The 21,259-nt window shown below is 43.4% G+C and overlaps 1 protein-coding gene across 1 annotated transcript; it reads left to right on the top strand.

Moving 5' to 3' along the window:
* The first annotated feature begins 13,683 nt into the window (after positions 1 to 13,683).
* On the top strand, positions 13,684 to 13,913 carry LOC113596055 (40S ribosomal protein S29-like). The gene has a single exon (XM_027047932.2). It carries the CDS (start codon positions 13,727 to 13,729, stop codon positions 13,895 to 13,897), a length of 171 nt encoding a protein of 56 aa, XP_026903733.1. The 5' UTR covers positions 13,684 to 13,726; the 3' UTR covers positions 13,898 to 13,913.
* Positions 13,914 to 21,259: the final 7,346 nt, after the last annotated feature.

The following is a 21,259-nucleotide window of genomic DNA, read 5'->3' as shown; positions in this document are numbered from 1 at the left end:
GTCTGGATACAAAGAAAGAAACGGACATGGAGAAGCCACCATGCCATAGTGCGGGGTAGAAAAAGCCATCTGCAGAATATATACGATGATCACACTTATACTGAAGCCAACACACAACAGATCTATGTGTTTTTATTACTACATGAAAATGAAACAGTGGTGGATGATACCTCCAAAGGGTAGCTTGGCAACAAGTATCAGAACGTAGGGGCGCGTGGGTGGCTCAGCCAGTTGGGTGTCCGACTTCGGCTCAGGTCATGACCTCGCGGTCCGTGAGTTCGAGCCCCCCATCGGGCTCTGTGCTGACAGCTCAGAGCCCAGAGCCTGTTTCGGATTCTGTGTCTCCCTCGCTCTCTGCCCCTCCCCCACTCACACTCTGTCTCTCTCTGTCTCTCAAAAAATGAATAAACATTTAAAAAAATTAAAAAAAAAAAAAAAAAGCATGTAGATGAGCTTGAGGTACCTGGGTGGCTCGGTTGGTTGAGCATCCGACTTCAGCTCAGGGCACGATCTCACAGTTCGTGGGGTCGAGCCCCACATTGGGCTCACCGCTGTCAGCCTGTCAGTGCAGAGCCTGCTTCAGATCCTATGTCCTCTTCTCTGTGCCCTTCCTCCGCTTACGCTCTCTCAAAAATAGATGAATGTTTTTCACATGTAGATGAGCTTACCTTTTAACCAGCAGTCAAGATTCTAGCGATTACACAAGAACATTCTTTGCTGCGTGCTTTACAGTAAAGTGAGAAGTCACTGAAAAGTCCATTAATAGGGGATTCGGCAAACAAAACACTGGCAGATACATAGAAAGGACCAGACCACTTTGCCTTCACTCCCAGGGATGGCTTCTATTTATTAACATGGAAAGAGATCCGCAAGACATGGTTGCATGAAAAAAGTAGGTTATAGAAAAACACAAAGAGAAGGGTGCTATTTATGTAAATATTTACAGCCACTGTGGCTGTTGCCAAAAGGGCTCACTTCCACATCATCCTGGGTACCTCCTGCTTAAGACTGCCTCTTGGCACAGTAGCTGGTGCCTCCCAGAGCGAGTGATCTAAGACAGTTAAGATCAGCTCAGCAATGTTTGAATGACCTAGCCTCTGAAGTCACACTCTATCATTTCTGAGATGTGCTATTAGCCACACAAGCGAGCCCTTCGGTGCAGAAGGGGGATCACATAAGGGTATGAAAGCCAGGAGGCAGGAACCGCTGGGGAGGCTCTTGAAGGCTGGCAACCACAGGTGTATATTTTGTCTCAGCTTTTATAAATCTTACAGAGGCCAAACTGGGACAAAAATCTATAAAGTCACTACGGCACCGCGCGGAGAATTGTGCATGCTGTTTTCCATCAAATCAAAGGTGCCATCGACGAGAGGGCACACCATTGTTTTCTATACCTGTTAAAAGTAAATAAGACATTGGCAATAAAATTCGGAGGTGAATGTTTATTGTCTGCCTATTGAAAGAGCTGCTTGTGGCTCCTACTTAGCGACTGTTTACGGCACCTCACCGTGTGTCTTAAGGAGAAAGAAAATAGAAGAGACATCAAACATTCAGAGTCTGACTGTTCCAAAGTGGTTTTCAAATCAGAGTCACCAATGTCCATGTTTTCCCACGCAAAAGCATCCTTCATGTGATCAGTGGATCTCCTCTGGGATCCTCTTTTAACACTGACACCCGTTCTGCAAGTTTTGATGTCGAGGCCGCATCCTGATCCCAACAGCTCCCCGTTGCCTTGAAATGTCTTTCATCTGGGTCTGTGGAAGGCCACGATTCCTCTGGCTTTCAATTTCATTACTTGGCACGGGATAACAAAGCCTCCTGCACATATTTCAGGGAAGATAAATAAATGACACAGCTTTATCTACTCATGAAGATCTTTCTTGGATCCCATGAAACCGTCATCGTTTTCGCAAGAAAAAAAAAAAATATGGCGCCGAGGTCATTTCTCCCACGAAGAATGCTCGCTTCATAAACATCAAACGTACGCTCACCTGTCTGTGGCAGTTGTAGACCCATCCTTGGTTGCAGAGATGTTAAACGACGAGCGATACGCGTCCTGGAATTAATGACATACGGTGTCCCCTTTGCACTTCCCAACAGCCCTGTGGAACAGTTGCTGCTTTGTACCGATGCAGATGCAGAAGTTTAATCAGAAGAGGTAACGTGCCCAACGTCACACACGATCAGGAAGACAGACAGGTGGTCAACGGCTCAGCACTCCAGTGCTGGTCCTAAGTCAGGATGGTCCTCCTCGTCACCGGCATCATGATCGACTTGGCCATCGACATCACTGTTGTCACCGCCACCGCTCTTGCCGTCCTCATGATTATCGTGGTTATCTTTGTCACCATCGTTATTACTATCACTGTCACCATAATCTCCATTTTCTCCATCATCATCATCATAGCTGGTATTTACTGAGCGTGTACTTCTTATGTGCTAAGCTCTATGCTATGGGCTTTATGTGGTTTGCCTCCTAACTACCCTCATTCTCCAAACACGGAGAGTGAGCTTAAGTATCTCATTCAAAATGATTCGGCTGAGGCCTGAACTCAAACCCAGACCATCTGACGCTAGAAACTACACCCTCGACTACTAGGATATTAAGGACGGTAAATACCAAACTGTAGGCACTCAATAAATGATGCATCTATTTGTGCCTAGCCCAGTGACTGGCATGTAGAGAATAAACAATAAGAATAACAACATTAAGAGCAGCTAATATTTATTGAGCAATTACTATGTGCCAAGCATTATTCCTAAGTGCTTCATACAATCTATTCCTTTCAGTCCTCACATTAGCTTTATGAGGTGGGGCACTATTGTTAGCCTCATTTTACAGGTTGGGGAAATTGAGAATTGGAGAAATTAAGAACGTGTCCAAGGCTAGGCAACCAGTTAATGATTCAACAATAATTCAAGCTCAAGTCTGGCTCAAAAGCCCTGTGGTTCTTAAGTACCGCACAACGTTGCCTCCTATAAGGAGTATTACGAGTGAATCTGTTTTCAACAATTCCCCCACAAGTATTACCCGCACACATACAATATGCTATGTGTTGTGTCCCATGAATGGCTGCAGGAATGAGGGAAACAGGGATCCTGCCTTCACGGAACTTACCATGGACGAAACACCAATAAAAATGAGAGGTATGAAGATCACATGCAAAGATGATGACAGAACACTCAACGTTTGCATCTTACCCTTCCCAAAACTCTACTGGGAAGACAGTGAGATTATGATGACGATAACTAACGTTTATCACTGTGTCAGTCACGGATCTGAGCATTTCACATGTAGTAGAACATTTAAACCTTATAACAAGCGTCCAAAGGCATATAGTTAGTTTGTGGCAACGTGAGCCTAAGAATCCAGAGCTTTTGCTTTTGTGCACCTCTCTACGTGGAAAAGAAATAGAAACTCTCGAGGACAGAGTGTCCTGGAGAAGGAATATCCGTGAGCGGGGGACAGCAACCCAGTGGTACAGAATGGAAAGCAGGCAAGAGGAGAAACTTATTTAGCAGGGCACAAGGCCATGAACAAAAGCAGGGCACTGGGGAGAGGACCTCAGAGAGACTCAGACACCCAGGGACACCCAGCATCGCAAGAGTGTGGGGCAGGGACACAAGGAGGAATCCAAGATGGACGTCAATATTCCTCACCGCCAACACCTTCACCTGCTCCGCTCGTCCCTAAGGTGCAGAAGGCCAGAAGCCAGACACTGACCTTCTGCTCCAAGGAGACGTCAGCAGGGAAGCTTCCCAAGCTCTGGTGGCTCCTTCCAAATGGACGTGTGACACACTCTTGACATCACCCAGTCTCTCACTCACTCCTCCTATGGAGCAGAAATGGCAAATCGGGGAAGAGGAACTAGCCAGGCTTTGTTCAGCTCCACACTTTCCTTTTGGGGGAGAGTCTGTCCAACAGAGAGAGTGTTTTCTCCCGCTGTTCCCCGGTGGAAGTCTTACCATGAGAGGAGGCCTGCCTCAGTCCAGCGTTGCCCATGACGGAGTACAGAAGTCTACACTTCTGGGGTTCAGTCAGGCCCACTTGGCTCTCACCTTAAGCCATATCCCTACCTGAGCTTTCATTAGTTCAACAACAGTTCTATTTTGCTCTCTCGTCTACCTTACGTTTTTGCCTTATTTCTCCATATGCCCAGAACTTGGGCTAATTAAGAAACAAAGGAGAAGAGAGAAGGAAGACAGAGGCAAAGGCAGAGGCAGAGACAGAGAGGAAGGAAGGAAGGAAGGAAGGAAGGAAGGAAGGAAATAAAGAAGTAAATAAGGAAGGAAGGAAGGAAGGAAGGAAGAGGGAAAGAAGGAAGGAAGGAAGGAAGGAAGGAAGGAAGGAAGGAAGGAAGGAAACAAGGAAGGAAGGAAAAAAGGAAGGGAGGAAAAAAGGAAGGAAGGAAGGAAATAAAGAAGGAAATAAGGAAGGAAGGAAGGGAAGGAGGGAAGGAAAGAAGGAAGGAAGGGAGGAAGGAAGGAAGGAAGGGAATAAGGAAGGAGGAAGGGTGGGCAGAGGAGGCGGGGGGAAGGAAGAAAGAAAGGAAAACAGAGTGCGCAGGATGTTTTTTAAATGTTTTCTAAATGATGTCCTTGGAGAGACACAATAAGATAATGGACCCATAAAACAAGAATTTATTTATCACAGAGCAAAGAAGAGCTTTCAAGAAGTAAATATAGAGTACCCAAAATAAAAATTTCCGTGGATGAACTTGAAGGTAAAGTTCATCCTAGTTCCTTTGCCAGAAAGAGAACAAACAGAAATAAGGAGGTGAAAAACACTGGGTGGAGGTGTGAGAGACATGAAAGAAAAGATCAGTCCGGAAGGTCTAACAGCCAAATAATGGGAACGTGAGTTGTGGTTCCAAACAGAAAACAGCAGGTAGAAAAAACACACATACAAGTGTTGAAAGGAGCCTCTCGTTCGAAAGACCCTACTGGGGACCCAGCACCAGAAGCAAAAAAAAAAAAAAAGAGAGACCCACATCCAGGCACAGCATCACAGGATTTAACAAATCAGGGATAAAGAACCACAAAGGGTCTCCCTGCCAAGAACACCTCCCCCAAAGCACGGTGTAAATCAGAGCGAATTTTCTAAATCTTCACACCCTCAGACCCCTTGATTTTCTGCCGCTTCTATTTTGCCAATTTCTAACCCTGGAGAAAGCCAACCATCTATTTTCTCTGTTCCTGTTCCCAGACTGCCAAATATGGCTGGAAAAAATCCTAAAACCAGGCCAACTGGTTCCTCTACAAATCCTCAGCTGAGCACCCTCTATGGCTGGGACCCTGTGAGCAACCTGCCTCATCCCCCCCACCAGAAGTTAGAGAACAATTGGATACGAGTAGTCATATATATTAATACACATTACATAATATGCAAAATATAAAGCATATTATATTTTACTATATAATTATATTACAATGAATACATACATTTATATATAAAATCAGATCGGATAAGTACCCTAAAAGGCAGTTGCTCAAGTCGACCACAGTCCTCAAGAACGAGGCTTCCTCACAAAACGTGACCCCGTTTGCAAGGTGGTTACAAGCCCTCCTTTGCCTGGACTATTCCTTCTCATTATTGGTGTCTTGGTTCAAACCTCCTTTCATTTCAGAGGCCTTTCTTCTTTTTTTTTTTTTTTAAATATGAAATTTATTGTCGATTGGTTTCCATACGACACCCAGTGCTCATCCCAACAGGTGCCCTCCTCAATGCCCATCCTTTCTTAATCCCCTGACACTCGTGGATCAAGGTGCCCCAGGGCACAGGAAGAAACGCCCAGGGAGAACTCTGGAAAATCTTTAAATTTCAAGGGAAATCCAAGGGTAGCTGACACCTGTCGGAAACTCTGAGAATTCCTAGCTAAAGGTATTCTGCAGTTTCGACATTAGACCGCTGCATTCCTGAGGGTGACACTGCATCGGAGACAAGTTAGGTTTGCGACAGTTGACATGATTTTTAAAAGGCAATTACCTCCACGTGGAAATCTGTGGAAAACGGTGGCGGTGCCCAATCTGATGCCAAGATTGGAGAAGTTGTGCAACTCCACGGGCACACACATGTCCCTAGCAGGAACAATCGACCCTTTAGCAACGTGCGGGTCAGGGGCGCCAATCCCTGCGTGGCCAGAAATCTGCCTATACCTTCTGATTCTCCAAAAACTTAGCCACGGATAACCTGCTGTTGACCAGAAGCCTTACCGATAACATAAAGTCAATCAACACATATTTTGTATATTCTATGTATTATATACTTTATTATTATAATAAAGTAGGCTAGAGAAAAGAAAATTTAAGAAAAGAATGGGAAAGAGAAAATACATTTACAGGATTGTACTTATTGAAAAAAATCTGCATACAAATGGACCCACAAAGTTCAAACCCATGTTGTTCAGGGGCCAATCATAATAAGTTTTTAAGAACAAAATAAAAATATTTTCTCGTTATGTGTATTAAAAAAAACAGCTACTAACTCATTAATACCTGAATACTTAAGTGTTTGAGACCTGCCCCTTAAATAAACAGAACTTCTAGGTATTTCTTTTGGCCTAGGATGCTAGGAAAGAATTACTAAGAAGTTTGTGTACCAAAAAAGCTTGGGAATCTCCGTGCTAGAGTTTTGTGGCAGCGTCCCTGTCACCTGCCTCCCCAGTTCTCCCACCTCCCTCCACACAACACTCATTGTACTTTGTTGCAATTACTTGAGTAGCAAAGTATTTTGATCTGTCTGCTGGAGGATGGACACACACACACACATACATCACACACATATCATACACTCACATACACATATACACATGCACAGACATATACACATATACATATACACACGTGCACATACATAACACACACATGCACATATGCACACACACAAAATGCATACATATGCATGTGCACACATATACACATATGCATGTACACACATAGCCACGTGCATACACGCATGTACACACATAGGCACACACTCGTACACATGTGTGCACTCGCATATACATGCACATGCACACATACATGTACACAATATATACGTGCACACATACACATGTACAGACGTATACACAAATGCATGTAGATGCATACATATACATTCATGCACATATGCACACATACAGACATACACATACATATATACCCACATGCACGTGTACGCACATACACACATACATATTCCTGCATGCACGTGCACACCTACATGCACACACACATGCATAATGCATACACATATACATACATACATACACACACATAAATGTACATGTACACACATACATAGACACATACACACATATACATATACACACATGCACGTAAAATGCACACATATGCATGCACACACATATACACTCATGCACACACATATGCATACATGCACACACATGTGTGCACCAGCACATACATACACACATGCACGCACACATATACACCCATGAATATACACATACACATATACATGCGCGCACATACATATATACACATACATGTGTACATACACACATACATGTGCACACACAAACACACCCCTACATGCACACATATGCATAACACATGCACATATACACGCATGCACACATAAATACACACGTACACACATACATATACACGCATGTACATATACACACATATACACAATGCACCTATATACACACATACATATCCCGCCATTATCTCCTTTCATATGCATGGGAGCTTCCTCGATTTGTAGCAGGCATTTGAAAGGGAAATGAACCAAAAGAGGTGATAAAGGAAGCATGAGGGAGAATGGTACATTGTGAACCGACAACCCCGCTGAAGGTCCATGTGGAGGGAAGGCCATGAGATGTGAAACCTGGCAAGTGCAGGAGGCACCCTGTCCAGGGTGATGCCCTGGCATGTGACACTGATGCCCTCATGAGCACAGGGTTTTCAGGCCATGGGAATAGAACCAACAAGTGGGCTGAACAGGGCAGGGCGATGTGGCACCTGCAGGGCAGATGGTGGCTCCTGGTCCCATCCATTTGGAGGTTCCCCTATGTACTTGGCAAACATTTTGGAGGAGGGTTGAGGGCCCACAGCTCACAGATGGGAATGGTGTGGATCAACCATAAGCTGTCTGAGGACAAGGACAAGGTCTGACATCTTTACTGCTGTGTCTCCAGTAACTAGGCAGGGCTCACCACATAGTAAATGCTCACTTATTTATTTTTGTCCGTGTGTGTTTCTTTGTTTCTTTCTAACTCCCTTCTAGAGAAGCGCAGACCTTTCCTAACCTGTCCAACTCAACACGCACAAAACCAAGCTCGTTGTCTTCTTCCTATTTACCTGCTTTGCCTTGGAAGATACTTTAGCTGCCCCGTGTTTGTCGATACCCCGTATCCAGCCCTCCACTGTGGTTTGTGTCTCCAACATTTCTCTTGATTAGCGCCTTATTCAAGCCTTCATCACCTCTCACCTTGAGCCTGTCCTCTATTCTCACCCATCCTGCACGCTACAACCCATTGTTCACTCCCATGCTCAGAAACTTTCCATGTCTTCTTGTTTCCTGTCTCATGAAGACCAAAATCCTTAGTAAAGCTGGTGAGAGTCTCTACCTTCCAGGCCCTTTCAACTTGCAATTTCCCCTTTTCCCTCCGCCTATGCTGAACATCACCTGCCCTCCACGTTTGGGTCTCTGTGTTCCTATCCGTCCAACAGACTATCCCTTCTCTCTCTCCTGCTAGATTGTGAGCTCCTTGAATCCTCTTGGGATGTGTCTTATTTATCTTTATATCCCTTGGTACCCCTGGTCCTGATATATTGCCTTGTCTGGGGAGGAGTACTTAATAGACATTCCAGGGGGAGGACATCAATTAGAGTTAGACTCAGGACTCTCTCTTTGGCTCCCAATGACTCCATCCTGGGAAGAAGATGACTTATCTGATTCATGAGTTTGGCAAAAGGACATGAGTTAGCTCCTTCTCTTTTTGAGGAAACAGCCACCTATAGTTTACCTATATTCCCATTAAATTCTCCTTTCCTCTTGGCCATCCAGACAGTTTATTGCAGCAGGACCATGCCAGAGAAGAAGGCCTCCAGTTTTGGGGAATGATGCAAGTTGCATCCAGGGGAGTGTAAATAAACTGACGGGCCAGATTAACCCATGCCTCCAATACGGCGGTTTATGAGTAAGAAAGGTGGTATTTTTATTTCCGTCTGTCTCATTCTCCGGTTTATTATTTTTTTTTTAACTCTTTCCAATTGAGGCAGGTTAAAGAGTATTATATTTTGGGTCATCGCAAAGCCTCGTGTCTGGTGCAGATGATGAGTACCTTAAACGTGACCTTGATTTCACGGACTTGAATTCTGTCCCAGAGACTTATTTTCAGCGTTGTCATCCTGAGTAAGATTGAGCAAACAAAGCCTCACTTTATAAATAGTATAACAGCAACATGCCATCTTTCAGCTGAGGAAATTGAAACATTTAGGGTTTGGGAAACATTATTTGTTATTTCACACACAGCAGGAGGCTGGGAAAAGCCAAAAATGGATTTTCCACATCGATTTTTTCCTCATCTATAAATCCTTCCCATCTCAGGGAAATTTATAGGTTTCTGGCTTCCTTTTTCCCTTTGGTCATCAAATTTAATCTCCCAGGGGTTGTTTTTTTTTTTTTTCCTTCCTATTTGAGTTTCTGTTCTAGACTTGTAAAATGTTCCCAATTTTTGATGTTCTAGATCCTCTCCTCTCTCAACCCATCATTTGTACCCCATTTCTTCCTTCTATCTACTCGCCACATTTATTCCTCAGTAAATTCCAGAGATGACCAAACCTCCAGCTTCTCTAAGATCCACTTGGAGCTTCTGTATTTCTTTTGTCATCGTCTCAAAACACCCACCAACCTTTTGTTGTCCTTCCCGCCAGCCTCTGATTACGTGTGTCTCTTCCTCTAAAAAGTGAACCCCCCGGAGCATCTGGGATGATCACTTCTATCCACTTCTCACATGCTTTCTAGTTCCTTCTCCCCATTAACTCCTTCCCACCCACCTTTCCACAAACCCGGATCTCCCTGTTGTGAAAACCCCCTCACCTTTCACTGTATTTGCTGCCCAGCTCCGGCTGCCTTCCCCCTCACCTGCTTTCCATTCACCATCAAAAATCCTACCATGTCACCGTATGCTGTGCGCCCACATCATTGGATTGCTCCATAGCTCCGTGACTTTCTGCTCCCGACCCAAGCAGTCAACGGAAAGCATCGCTCTTAAAGCTTACCAACAATTTCTGCGGGCCACATCCTTCGGTCTCTATTCATTCTTGACTTCGTCACTACGTTTGACACCATTGACCACTTTCTTACCCCTCTTGCGGCCAAAGACATTGAGGCATTCCTGCAAAACGCTCTACCTCATCCATACTCACAGAATACATTGCGAAGCCTTTGCTGACCTCGTCAAAATCCTTATCTCCAAATGTCTCTCCCAGCCCCGGAATCTCCTAGCCCTAGATGCTTCCATTTGGATTTCAGTTCATCAGCTTAATGCAACATGTTGAAATCCAAACTCATCATCTTTCCCCTAAAATCAGCCAGACCTTTGTCATCTTCAGAAAGATTAAGACTCCCTTTGAACTTTCGTAGAAGAACATGTGTTCTAACCGAGAGCTTCCAGGGCGTGGGGTGGGGGTAGGGGTGTGCTGCGATAACAAGAAAGACAGAACTTAAGATTTAAGTCTTAAGGAGGCCTATCTCTGTCTAGATAGGTATTTCATAACGGCATATACATATAAAACAACGTGGATGAGACACAGGATGTACAACAGGAAGTGGCCAAAGATAAAGCCAAAGTGAGAACAGTCATCAGACCATGAGATCTGCCTTCCTAAAGCGTCTGGCCTTTACTGTGTAGACGGTGTAAGATTTCAAGCTGTGGAGTAATGTAAGCAGATTTATATATTGCAAAAACAGCTTCAGCAACAGCATGAAGAATGGATCAGAAGGTTCAAGGCTGAGATGAATAAAGCAATATAAAAAAATCCACTAGCCAAAAAAATAATGAGGTCCTAAACCAAGATCCTGGAAGTGGCAATGGGGCAGAAAGGATATGCTCGAAAAAATAATTAGGAAAACATTCACAAGACTAGGAGACAGATTGAATACGGAAAGGGAGGAGAAAAGAAGCGTGTGAAATGAGAGATTTTGGCTGACCAAGTGATCGATGGCATAATGATGTAGGCGGAAATATAATCATTACTGTGGGTCAATATAACGGAGTTCAGTTTAGCACACGTTCAAATTGAGTTGCCTTTGGGACATCTAGACGGAAATGTCTAGGAGACGGAAAAACACCTGTTTCCAACTCAGAAGAAAAGCATGATCAGGAAAAAACAATTTGGGAGTGTGAAAGATACTGCGGATGTAGGTCCTCAGCATCCATGTCAGTCCTCTTCCTTGCATGCTTTTTTTCCCCGGCAGACGCTAGAATTGAAACAAACAAAAAACTACATTTCCAGCTTCCCTGGTAGCTAGATGCAGCCATGTGACTATGGTGTAACCCAAGATGTAAATAGGAATGTTGTATGGGACTTCCAGGAAAACCACTTACATTTGGCTGACTCAGATGGGAGATAGGCTCTCTCTGCTCCTTCCATTCCCTCGTTCTTCTTCTGCTAAGAGCAAGAATGTGAGCAGGGGAGGTCCACCAGCCACTTTGACCATCATGCGATCTTGAACACGGGAACCATACGCTAGGATTTTAAGGTAGAACGATAGAAGGATCCTGGGTGTCTGGCGGGGAAGCCACCCTTCTGACTCTGCACTGAGAACATACAAATTCATTTTACATTTAAACCACTGATACTCCAGTTTTATGTTTTATGCCCCCAACTGTCATCCTATCTGATGCACCAAATGTATAAGTAATCCCTGGCATAGGCGATGATAACAAGCCATATCAGTGCCATGTAAGTGGAAGCAATCTTCCAGAAAGAGTCTATAGCATAGAGAGATTTCTGGGAACCTCACTGCAAAGGCGGAGGAAGACGAGACAAGCTAATGAGGCTTGAAAGGAAGAGTCAGAAAATTGAAAGAATGTGTCATGTCTAGAGATGTGCCCTTCAGACCCCCCGCTTCAAGGAAGGACCCACGGCAAGAATATGTCTGGTTGACCGCCTCCAGCCGTTGGCCCCTTCTCAGCTTTCAAGGCCATTAACGAGTGAGGCAGTGGTAGCCAAGACCACTTCGTAGGGCATCTCTGCCAATGACTGAGCAACGCATGGCCCCAAATCCCTACCAACACAGAGCTCCCTGAACAGGCAGTCTTTGCTGCAGAGCTCTGCACCACTCTGGTAGAGACCATCGATCTACATCACAGTCAGATGGTTCCCTCTGGGCAGGAAGGCTTTTGCCCTCCTACCTCTGCATTTCTGCATCCCAGAGAACCCAACAGCTGCAAAGGATAGCAAGAGGCTACACGCGTTCACATGTAATATTTGATTTGGTTGAATGAGCATTTGGTTGAATGAAGGAGGTTAGTGATTTCCTCAACTAACTAAAACTACGAAATACAAGCATTCTTACTCAAAGCCATTCCCTTTCCAGTTAATGTGCTCAGTCCTCCCTGGGTTTTTTTGTTTTGTTTTTTTCTTTTCTTTTTTTTTTAAATCTCTTAACCCAGGGTGCCTGGGTGGCTCAGTCGGATAGCAGCCAACTTCGGCTCCGGTCGTGATCTCACAGTTTGTGAGTTCAAGCCCTGCACCGGGCTCTGTGCTGACAGCTCGGAGCCTGGAGCCTGCTTGGGATTCTGTGTCTCCCTCTCTCTCTGCCCCTCCCCCACTTGCGCTCTCTTTGTCTCTCAAAAACAAATAAACATGAAAAAAGAATTAAATATCTCTTAACCCAGAATATAACTATAGCCCATCAACAATCCCTCCAAAATATCACCCACTTCTATTGTCTTACCTTCCTCTTAAATTTTATCTTGCAATCAAATATTACTTAGGAAAAACGAACAGGGATGAATAAACCATAGGTAAAGGAATTCATTTAAATCCCCTTATGTATGAATTATTTTCCAAATTCAGCTATATTATGGCATAAACCATAGCCATTGAACACATAACTCTGTATGGCAAATGCTTCATATAATAAGATGAACTCATAAATCAAGTATTAAATCTGTTCCAAGATGATAATGGCTAAAAGTATTGCCAATAGAACCAACTGACAAGATCCTGGTTTCTGAGAATCGAACCATTCATTTCACAAATACAAGGGTTCATTTTCTCGTTCTTCCTTTTACATCACCCATCATTTAACCCAGATTAATCTTCCAAAAAAAGCACATAGATCTGCCAACATATTGGCATTTCCTTCTTATGAGGAAACAACAGAGCAGATCAAAATCTGCTTTCTCCGGTTCTGGAGAGCCACGATTATCAGCATACTATTGCAATTGTCTGAGCTTCTCTCTCAGGGGTTAGCAAACTACCACCCATGGACTAAACCTGGCCCACCGCCTGTTTTTGTAAATAAAGTTTTATTGGAATGCTCCAATGAATGCTCCATGCTCCTTAACCTAGCTATTACCTGTGGCTGCTTTCCTACTACAATGGCAGAGTTGAATCATTGCATCAGAGACCATCTGGCCTACAAAGCTTAAAATATTTACTATCCGGCCCTCAACAGGAAAAAAAAAAAAATCACCAACCCCTGCCCTAGTTTAAAAAGCGTGGTATCTTTTTGCCTCGTTACATCCAAGAAAGCAAAATGGGTCACCGGCGACTCTACTGGAGTTATCAGAGGGAATGTGGCCGGGGTTCTCACTCTTGTCACATCTGCTCAAACCAGCACAGTCTGATCAGGAAATGTGGCCTCAATATGTGCCACCAGTGTTTCTGTCAGTCCATGAAGGATATAGGTTCCGTTAAGTTGGTTTAAGCGAACTTCCTTGAATGGGTCATCCAAGATACCCACCTTAATGCTCACTCTTTCTTCATAAGATAAAAATATTTCCATGATGAAAAAGAAGCATAATCTGGGGCATGTGAGTGGCTCAGTTGGTTAAGCATCCTCCTCTTGACATTGGCTCAGGTCGTGAGACTGATCCCCTGTGTCAGGCTTGCGCTCAGTGTGGAGCCTACTTTGGATTCTCTCTCTCTCTCTCTCTCTCTCTCTCTCTCTCTGTCCTTCCCCCACTCACTTGTGCACGCGCTCTCTCTCAAAATAAGTAAACATTTTTTTTAAAAAAAGCATGGTCTGTTCTTATATTTCAGGTATTCATTCATTCATTATTATTCATTCATAGTATGGTAACTGACATCTCATTGCGTTAACATCACTACGGGTCAATATGAACTCAAACGATGACTTAACATTCATGATAAATGCTCTCCTTTTCTTTACATCGATAGGCAATGGTTATTTTTAATTAACCTAATTTTTTAAAATGTATCTCCTACCCAGAAGATAAAATGTTGAACTCAGCATTTGATACTTATCCATGTTTTAGCCTAGCTTTAAACTTTAAGCTTAAGAAAAAAAAACCGATTGGTTTTCAAAAGAGGCTAGAAATAAAACCTGCTTTAAGAGAAATAAAAAAGGTGATTATGCCCAAACTCCCTTGTTTTCCTTTCTTTTTGGAAAGATCGCCTCTCTCAGTGAAAGAAGACAGGAGCATTTTAAAATGCCTTTCGACAGCACAGACTTTCCTGTTTTAATGGAACAACATCTCCCTTAGGAATCCATCAATGAATCAGAGCAAGAGAACAAGGAGAAAAAGGAGGAGGGGGAGGGCTGCACTGAAAAAGAACAAAAAACTTGGTCTGTGGCTCCAAATAGTGAGTGTTGCACAGACCACAAGGTTGCTCAACTCGGATGCCCAGAAGGCCAGGCCAGGATTTCTGCTTCCCAGCTTCCCTAGGTCCAGCTTTCAGCTGGGAGCTCTTCAGGTCTGTCCCGAGGCATAAATGAACGTAGGTATTCTGGGATGAATGTGCCCCTTCTCCTGAGCCTCTTTATTTTCTCCTCCTGTTTCTTTCCCCAGGTGGGTACAGCTGTTCAGGGTTTTGTGAACTATGGGTTCAGCCATATCTTTAAGATGATGAACTCAGGACTTCTCAGGATTTTCTCAGTAATTTTCATACCCCAAGTACTTTTTCATTTTCTACTTATTTAAAAAGTAACATAAAGATCTCTGCAGGGCACCTGGGTGGCTCAGTCAGTTAAGCGTCCGACTTCAGCTCAAGTCACAATCTCATGGTTCGTGGGCTCAGCGTTGGGCTCTGAGCTAATAGTACAGAGCCTGGAACCTGCTTCATATTCTGTGTCTCCCTCTCTCTCTGCCCCTCCCTGTTTGCTCTCTCTCTCTCTCTCTCTCTCTCAAAAGTCAGTAAACATTAAAATTTTTTAAAAAGATCTTTGCATAAAAATCATAAAAATACTGGTAAAGAAGAGGAAGGAGGAGGAGGAGAAGGAGAAGAAAAGAAAACTGAGATTATGCATTAATCCCACCACCCAAGGAAATCACTACAAAATGTATTCATTCATACATGTAGTGGGTTGAATGGTGCTCACCACCTCTCCAAAAGATGTATCTGCCCAGAGCCTGTGAGTGTGCCTTTATGTGGAAAAGGTTCTTTGCCAATGTAATTACATTAAGGATCTCAAAATGAAATCAGTCTGGATTATCTGCTAGGCTCTAACTCCCGGGACAATTGTTCCCATAAGGAGAGGAGAACCATAGACAGAGGAGAAAGCCATGTGAAGGCAGAGAAGAGAATGGAGAGATATAGCCACAGGCCAAGGAATGTCTGGAGCCTCCAGAAGCTGGGAGAGATAAGCAAGGTGTCTCTTCTAGAACCTTCAGAGAGGGTATGGCCCTTGATTTTAGGTATCTAGTGTCCAGAGTGTGGGAATAAATGGCTGATATATTTTTTTTAATTTAAAAAAAAAAAATTTTTTTTTTAATGTTTATTTATTTTTGAGACAGAGAGAGACAGAGCATGAATGAGGGAGGGGCAGAGAGAGAGGGAGACACAGAATCGGAAGCAGGCTCCAGGCTCTGAGCCATCAGCCCAGAGCCTGACGCGGAGCCCGAGCTCACGAACCGTGAGATCGTGACCTGAGCTGAAGTCGGACGCTCAACCGACTGAGCCACCCAGGCGCCCCTAAATGGCTGATATTTTAAGCCATCAACCGTGTGCTAATTTGTTGTAGCAGCCTTCAGAAACCAAAACAATTCATCTGTTCCGTAAATGTTTACTGAACAACCAGATATTGTATCAAGAAGTTGACGAATAAGATGTCTTTAAAAAAAAGATACTAAACTTTTCAAAAACTTTTTATGCGTACATGAATATATGTATATGAATATTTTAATGGGCCATAATATAAAAGTTGTTATTAACATACTTTTTCACCTAATAATATAAACATTTTTCACAATAATAAATGAATATGTCCGCATTTTATAAATGAGCCACTATTTTGCTCACGCTGTTCTCCGTATTCGAACATTGAGCTCGTTTGCATTTTTTCCTATACTGCCATCACCGTTCTTTAGTTACATACTTACGCATATTTTAAATTATTCCCTTAAATTTTACAAAATGGAATCCAGACGTTAAAATCTGTGCCAGTTATCAATTTCTCGTCTCTCAGATCCAAACCGACCCCTGCTTTCTGACCCTGGAACTGGACCCTGCAAACCTATCTCTGCTGTTGGGTGGGCACATGATAGGCTTGTCAGTGGAGGGCACTAGACGAATACCGCAAGACAGCAGGGCCAGGAAGACACTTCCTTTTTGGGTCCCAGTCCTCAATTTTTTAATGCGGCTTGGGAGCCCAGCAGCCCTCACAGACTAGCTCCACCCACACTTCTAGGACACACTCACCAAGGCCACCAGTAGTTTTTTTTTGGGGGGGGGGGGTTATGTTTATTTTTGAGAGAGACAGAGACAGAGACAGAGTGTGAGCAGGGGAGGGGCAGAGAGAGAGGGAGACACAGAATCCGAAGCAGGCTCCAGGCTCTGAGCCGTCAGCACAGAGCCCGACGTGGGGCTCGAACCCACGGACCGTGAGATCCTGACCTGAGCCGAAGCTGGACACTCAACCGACCGAGCCACCCAAGTGCCCCAACATGTCTTTTGATTAAATCTTTCTTGTTCAAATAACCTGTGCGCTTTCAATCTCCTAACTGACCCTGACCCTACTGACGTAAAGTCTCAATGCACTTATGTGACCAAATCAACTTCTAGAACAAATGCTCCGACTGGCAACTCCTTCCCCAAGCCCTTACCAACCCTGGATATTTTTCTTCATCTCTGACAGAGAAAATATGATAAGAAGGAAGGTATCCCTTGTCAATTGTTTTCATTTGCGTTTCTTTGATGGCTAGTAAGGTAGAATATACAACTATATGAGTATATGTTGTGTTGGAAGGAGTCATATCAAAGCCACAATGGTTACCTCCGGGGAAGGGAATAAGATGGGAAGAGGGGGAAGGAAAGGGAACTTTCACTTATTGCTCTGAAACCTTGCACACTGTCCAAATATTTTACAAAGGGAAAGCATTCGTGCATTATGTACATAATTAAATATGTATACATCATGAAACTCAGGTGCCGCTGAGCCCTTTCTCTGACTACACATGACGGCTGCCGGTGACTTGTTGCCTTCTTTAGCAGAGCTGAGCAATCAACTCTGGAAAGACCTTATCTCTCTGTAACCACAGTAACCCAGGCCTGACCACAGACTCATCTCTCTCAGGCTGCTTCTAGAACACCAAAAAGAAATGAGGACACGTCGCATGTGCCTGGTCATGGCGGCCAGAGTTCTTGTATCTTCAAGGATAGGAGAATCATGACTTTTTTTTATATATATACCCTGTCTCATTGGGAGAGCCCATGTCAAACCATGAGCTAGACCCTCAGTTCAAATTTTTACTCACAACATTTGGGAAGAATGGAGGGAGAGTGTAGAGACCATAGGGTCCATCTGCCTTTTCCTTACTATCAAGGGCATGTGGTTGAAGCTTGTGAATGTGAGACTGTGACCCAGAGAGGAGACTGCATGACCAGTTGGGCACAGAGATGGGCCATAGTCATCCGTCTGCCTCCAAAATGATTCATCATGGGGTGCCTGGGTGGCTCAGTCAGTTAAGCGGCCGACTTCGGCTCAGGTCACGATCTCGCGGTCCGTGAGTTCGAGCCCCGTGTCAGGCTCTGTGCTGACAGCTCAGAGCCTGGAGCCTGTTTCAGATTCTGTGTCTCCCTCTCTCTCTGCCCCTCCCCTGTTCATGCTCTGTCTCTCTCTGTCTCAAAAATAAATAAACATTAAAAAAAATTTTTTTTTAAATGATTCATCATTTTTTTACACCTTTCATCTTTGCTTCCAAACCCAAAACAAAACAGCACAAAGAGAGTTAAGATAATGCAACTGCACTTACCACAACTGGTAATTTTAGAATTTTTGGTCAGCCAGGGCTAAAATATTATAATATTGTGTTACAAATATTTGAAGCCTTCCTTCAAGGAAGGGAGGATTCTTTAATGACCCAGACAGCTAACAGACCTCTGCTGGGCTGAACTCTGTAGGAAACGTGCTGGGGTCCAGGAGAATGGGAGCCAGAACAAGCAGAGCACGTCACCCTACATACAAAAAGACTGGGGTGGGGGGGGGGGGGTAAAGTGAAGGGTTGAGAATGGTGGGCTTGAGTTTGCAGGGGTGTGAGATGGAGGGGAAGAAAAGAAGAAGGTGAGACCATAAAGCATGGACTTTGTGAGGCCAGATCTATATATTGGAGATGTTTATAAAGGTAGGCTAATCATCCTATAGCTCAGTAATCTAAATCTCACCTCTCCCTTAAAAGTGATGGAGTTAAGACCAGTGTTAATTTTCAGAGCATTTTGGAGTCGTTTGTATTTATTTTAGCCGTACTCGTAGTCTGAGACTGAACTTTGAGCCAGAACAAGATATTTATTTGTGTTTCGTTTCATTAATGCTGGTCTCACCCACTGGCTGTGAGTTCACGTAGTGGGTGAGGAGTGGTCGGACAAAGTTAAAATACTTGAAGACATGACTATCCAAAGACCCTCCCCCCAATCCAACTTCCTGCCTTCTGAAAATAGTTGCGCTGTAAGAATTGAAACAGAGAAAACGCATCTGTTGTTACCCAGTCTGACATATGAAGCTTGCATAACATGCACAAGGGTGCTGCCTAGAAGAACAGAACAGCTATACGTAAGGATATAGATCTCTTCCAATTCAAAACATACCTACAGCTAATTCAAGTCAAGATCGTTCTTCCACGGATTCTTTGCCCTCTATCATGTACCTCCTTTGAGAATAAAATAGTGCAGGGGTGGCTGGGTGGCTCAGTCAGTCAAGCGACCGACTCTTGATTTCGACTCGTCACGATCTCGTGATTTGTGAGATCGAGCCCCACGGGGGGCTCTGTGCCGAGAGCACGTAGCCCTGCTCAGGATTCTCTCTCTCCCTCTTTCTCTGCCCCTCCTCCACTTGCATTCTCTCTCTCTCCCTCTCTCTCAAAAATAAATAATAAACTTAAAAAAAAAAGAAAATAGTGCAAATTCCTTGACTGCCGACCTTTAGTAACACGCTTAACCTCCATATCAAAGCCCAACACTTTAGTTCAATTGTCTCTTTAAGAAGATAGAATAACCCAGGATATGAGACCACAAGGCAACTCGAGTCAAGCTTTTATAAATTTTTTCAATGTTTATTTATTTTTGAGAGAGAGAGAGAGACAAAGAGTGCAAGCAGGGGTGGGGCAGAGAGAGAGGGAGACACAGAATCTGAAACAGGCTCCAGGCTCTGAGCCATCAGCACAGAGCCCCACGCGGAGCTCAAACCCACAAACCTCAAGATCATGACGTGAGCCGAGGTCGGACGCTTAACTGACTGAGCCACTCAGGCGCCCCTCAAGTCAAGCTTTTAATGAAATATTGTTAAGTATACAGAAAAGTATAAAGAACAACATGACTAACATCCACATACTCACCACCCAACTTCGTCAAATTTGAACATTTTGCAATATATCCTGCAGCTCTTTTCTGCTGAGAAATAAATCATTGTGGATACTTTCGACGCCCCGTATATAATCTGCAACAATCCCCCCTCTCTTTGATCCCATATATGACCAGTAACCACTATCCTGAATTTTGTGTTCATCATTCTCATGCTTGTTTTTATCATTTTGCTACATATATATTTACCCATAAATAATATCAAGAATTACTCTGCCAGTTTTGAGGCGTATCTAAAGTATCATACTGCTATGCACACACATACATATACGTACATACACACACATATATATTGTATATAAGTATTCATAGCCTTTTACAACTTAAAGTTGTACCCATGTTGAGAAAAATATAGTTATAGCTCCTTCATTTTAACTGCTGCTACCCACTGACTAAGCATGCCACAACTTACTTATTTATTCTCCTATGGATAGACAATTAGATATTTTGCCACTCTTTGTTATTAGAAGCCAGACGGTGGGGGAAATTCTTTGAGATAAGTGCATGCATGCTTTGGTTTTTTATTTTATTTGGTTCTTAATATAGAGTTAGAAGAATAATATGACCAATCAAGTCGACCTGTTTAAAGTGAATAGCTCTGTGAATTTTAACACGTGTATAGACTGACATGACCACCATCACAACAATAAGGATACAGAAGCATTCCATAATCAGAAGCGACTCCCCCAGGCTGCTCCTTTGTAGTCACTACTTTGTCACTGTCCCTACCACCTGCCAACCAACAGCTATTCTCTGTTGTCATAGTTTTCCCATTTCAGGATATCATAACGTAATCATACAACATATTAACTTTTGAGACTGGTTTCTTTCACTCAGCATACTACCTTGAGACGCAAGGTATACACTGGGAATACACCATTTGGTTCATCCGTTTTGCCCATTGAAGGCCATTTGTGTTATTTCCAATTTTGGGCAATTGTTAATAAAGGTGTCAATAAATTGATAAAGATTTAATTTCTAAATCTTCCCAAACAGGCCCTTATGCACCCATATGTTTTCAGTTAATTTCGGCAAATACCCAGTCAGATGGGAATCATATGGTTATCTTTCCAAGTTCTTAAGTATTTACCAGTTATCTCTCTGTAATTGATTTCTGGTCTAATTCTGTTATGATCAGAGAACAAAATTTGTGTGATTTTTTATTCTTTTAAATTTGTGAATGTTTGTTTTATAACCCAGGGTATAGTCAGTCTTGATAACTGTCACATACACTTAAAAATAATATGCCCTGTGT

The sequence above is a fragment of the Acinonyx jubatus genome, chromosome E1 (genome assembly GCF_027475565.1).
Source record: "Acinonyx jubatus isolate Ajub_Pintada_27869175 chromosome E1, VMU_Ajub_asm_v1.0, whole genome shotgun sequence".
Classification (NCBI taxonomy): Eukaryota; Metazoa; Chordata; class Mammalia; order Carnivora; family Felidae; genus Acinonyx; species Acinonyx jubatus.
Note: the sequence above shows the minus strand (reverse complement) of the source record. Positions and strands in the feature narration are given on the sequence as shown.

Coding starts and splice junctions, on each gene's coding strand:
- LOC113596055 (XM_027047932.2), top strand. CDS start 13,727: ATGGGTCACCGGCGACTCTACTGGAGTTATCAGAGGGAATGTGGCCGG.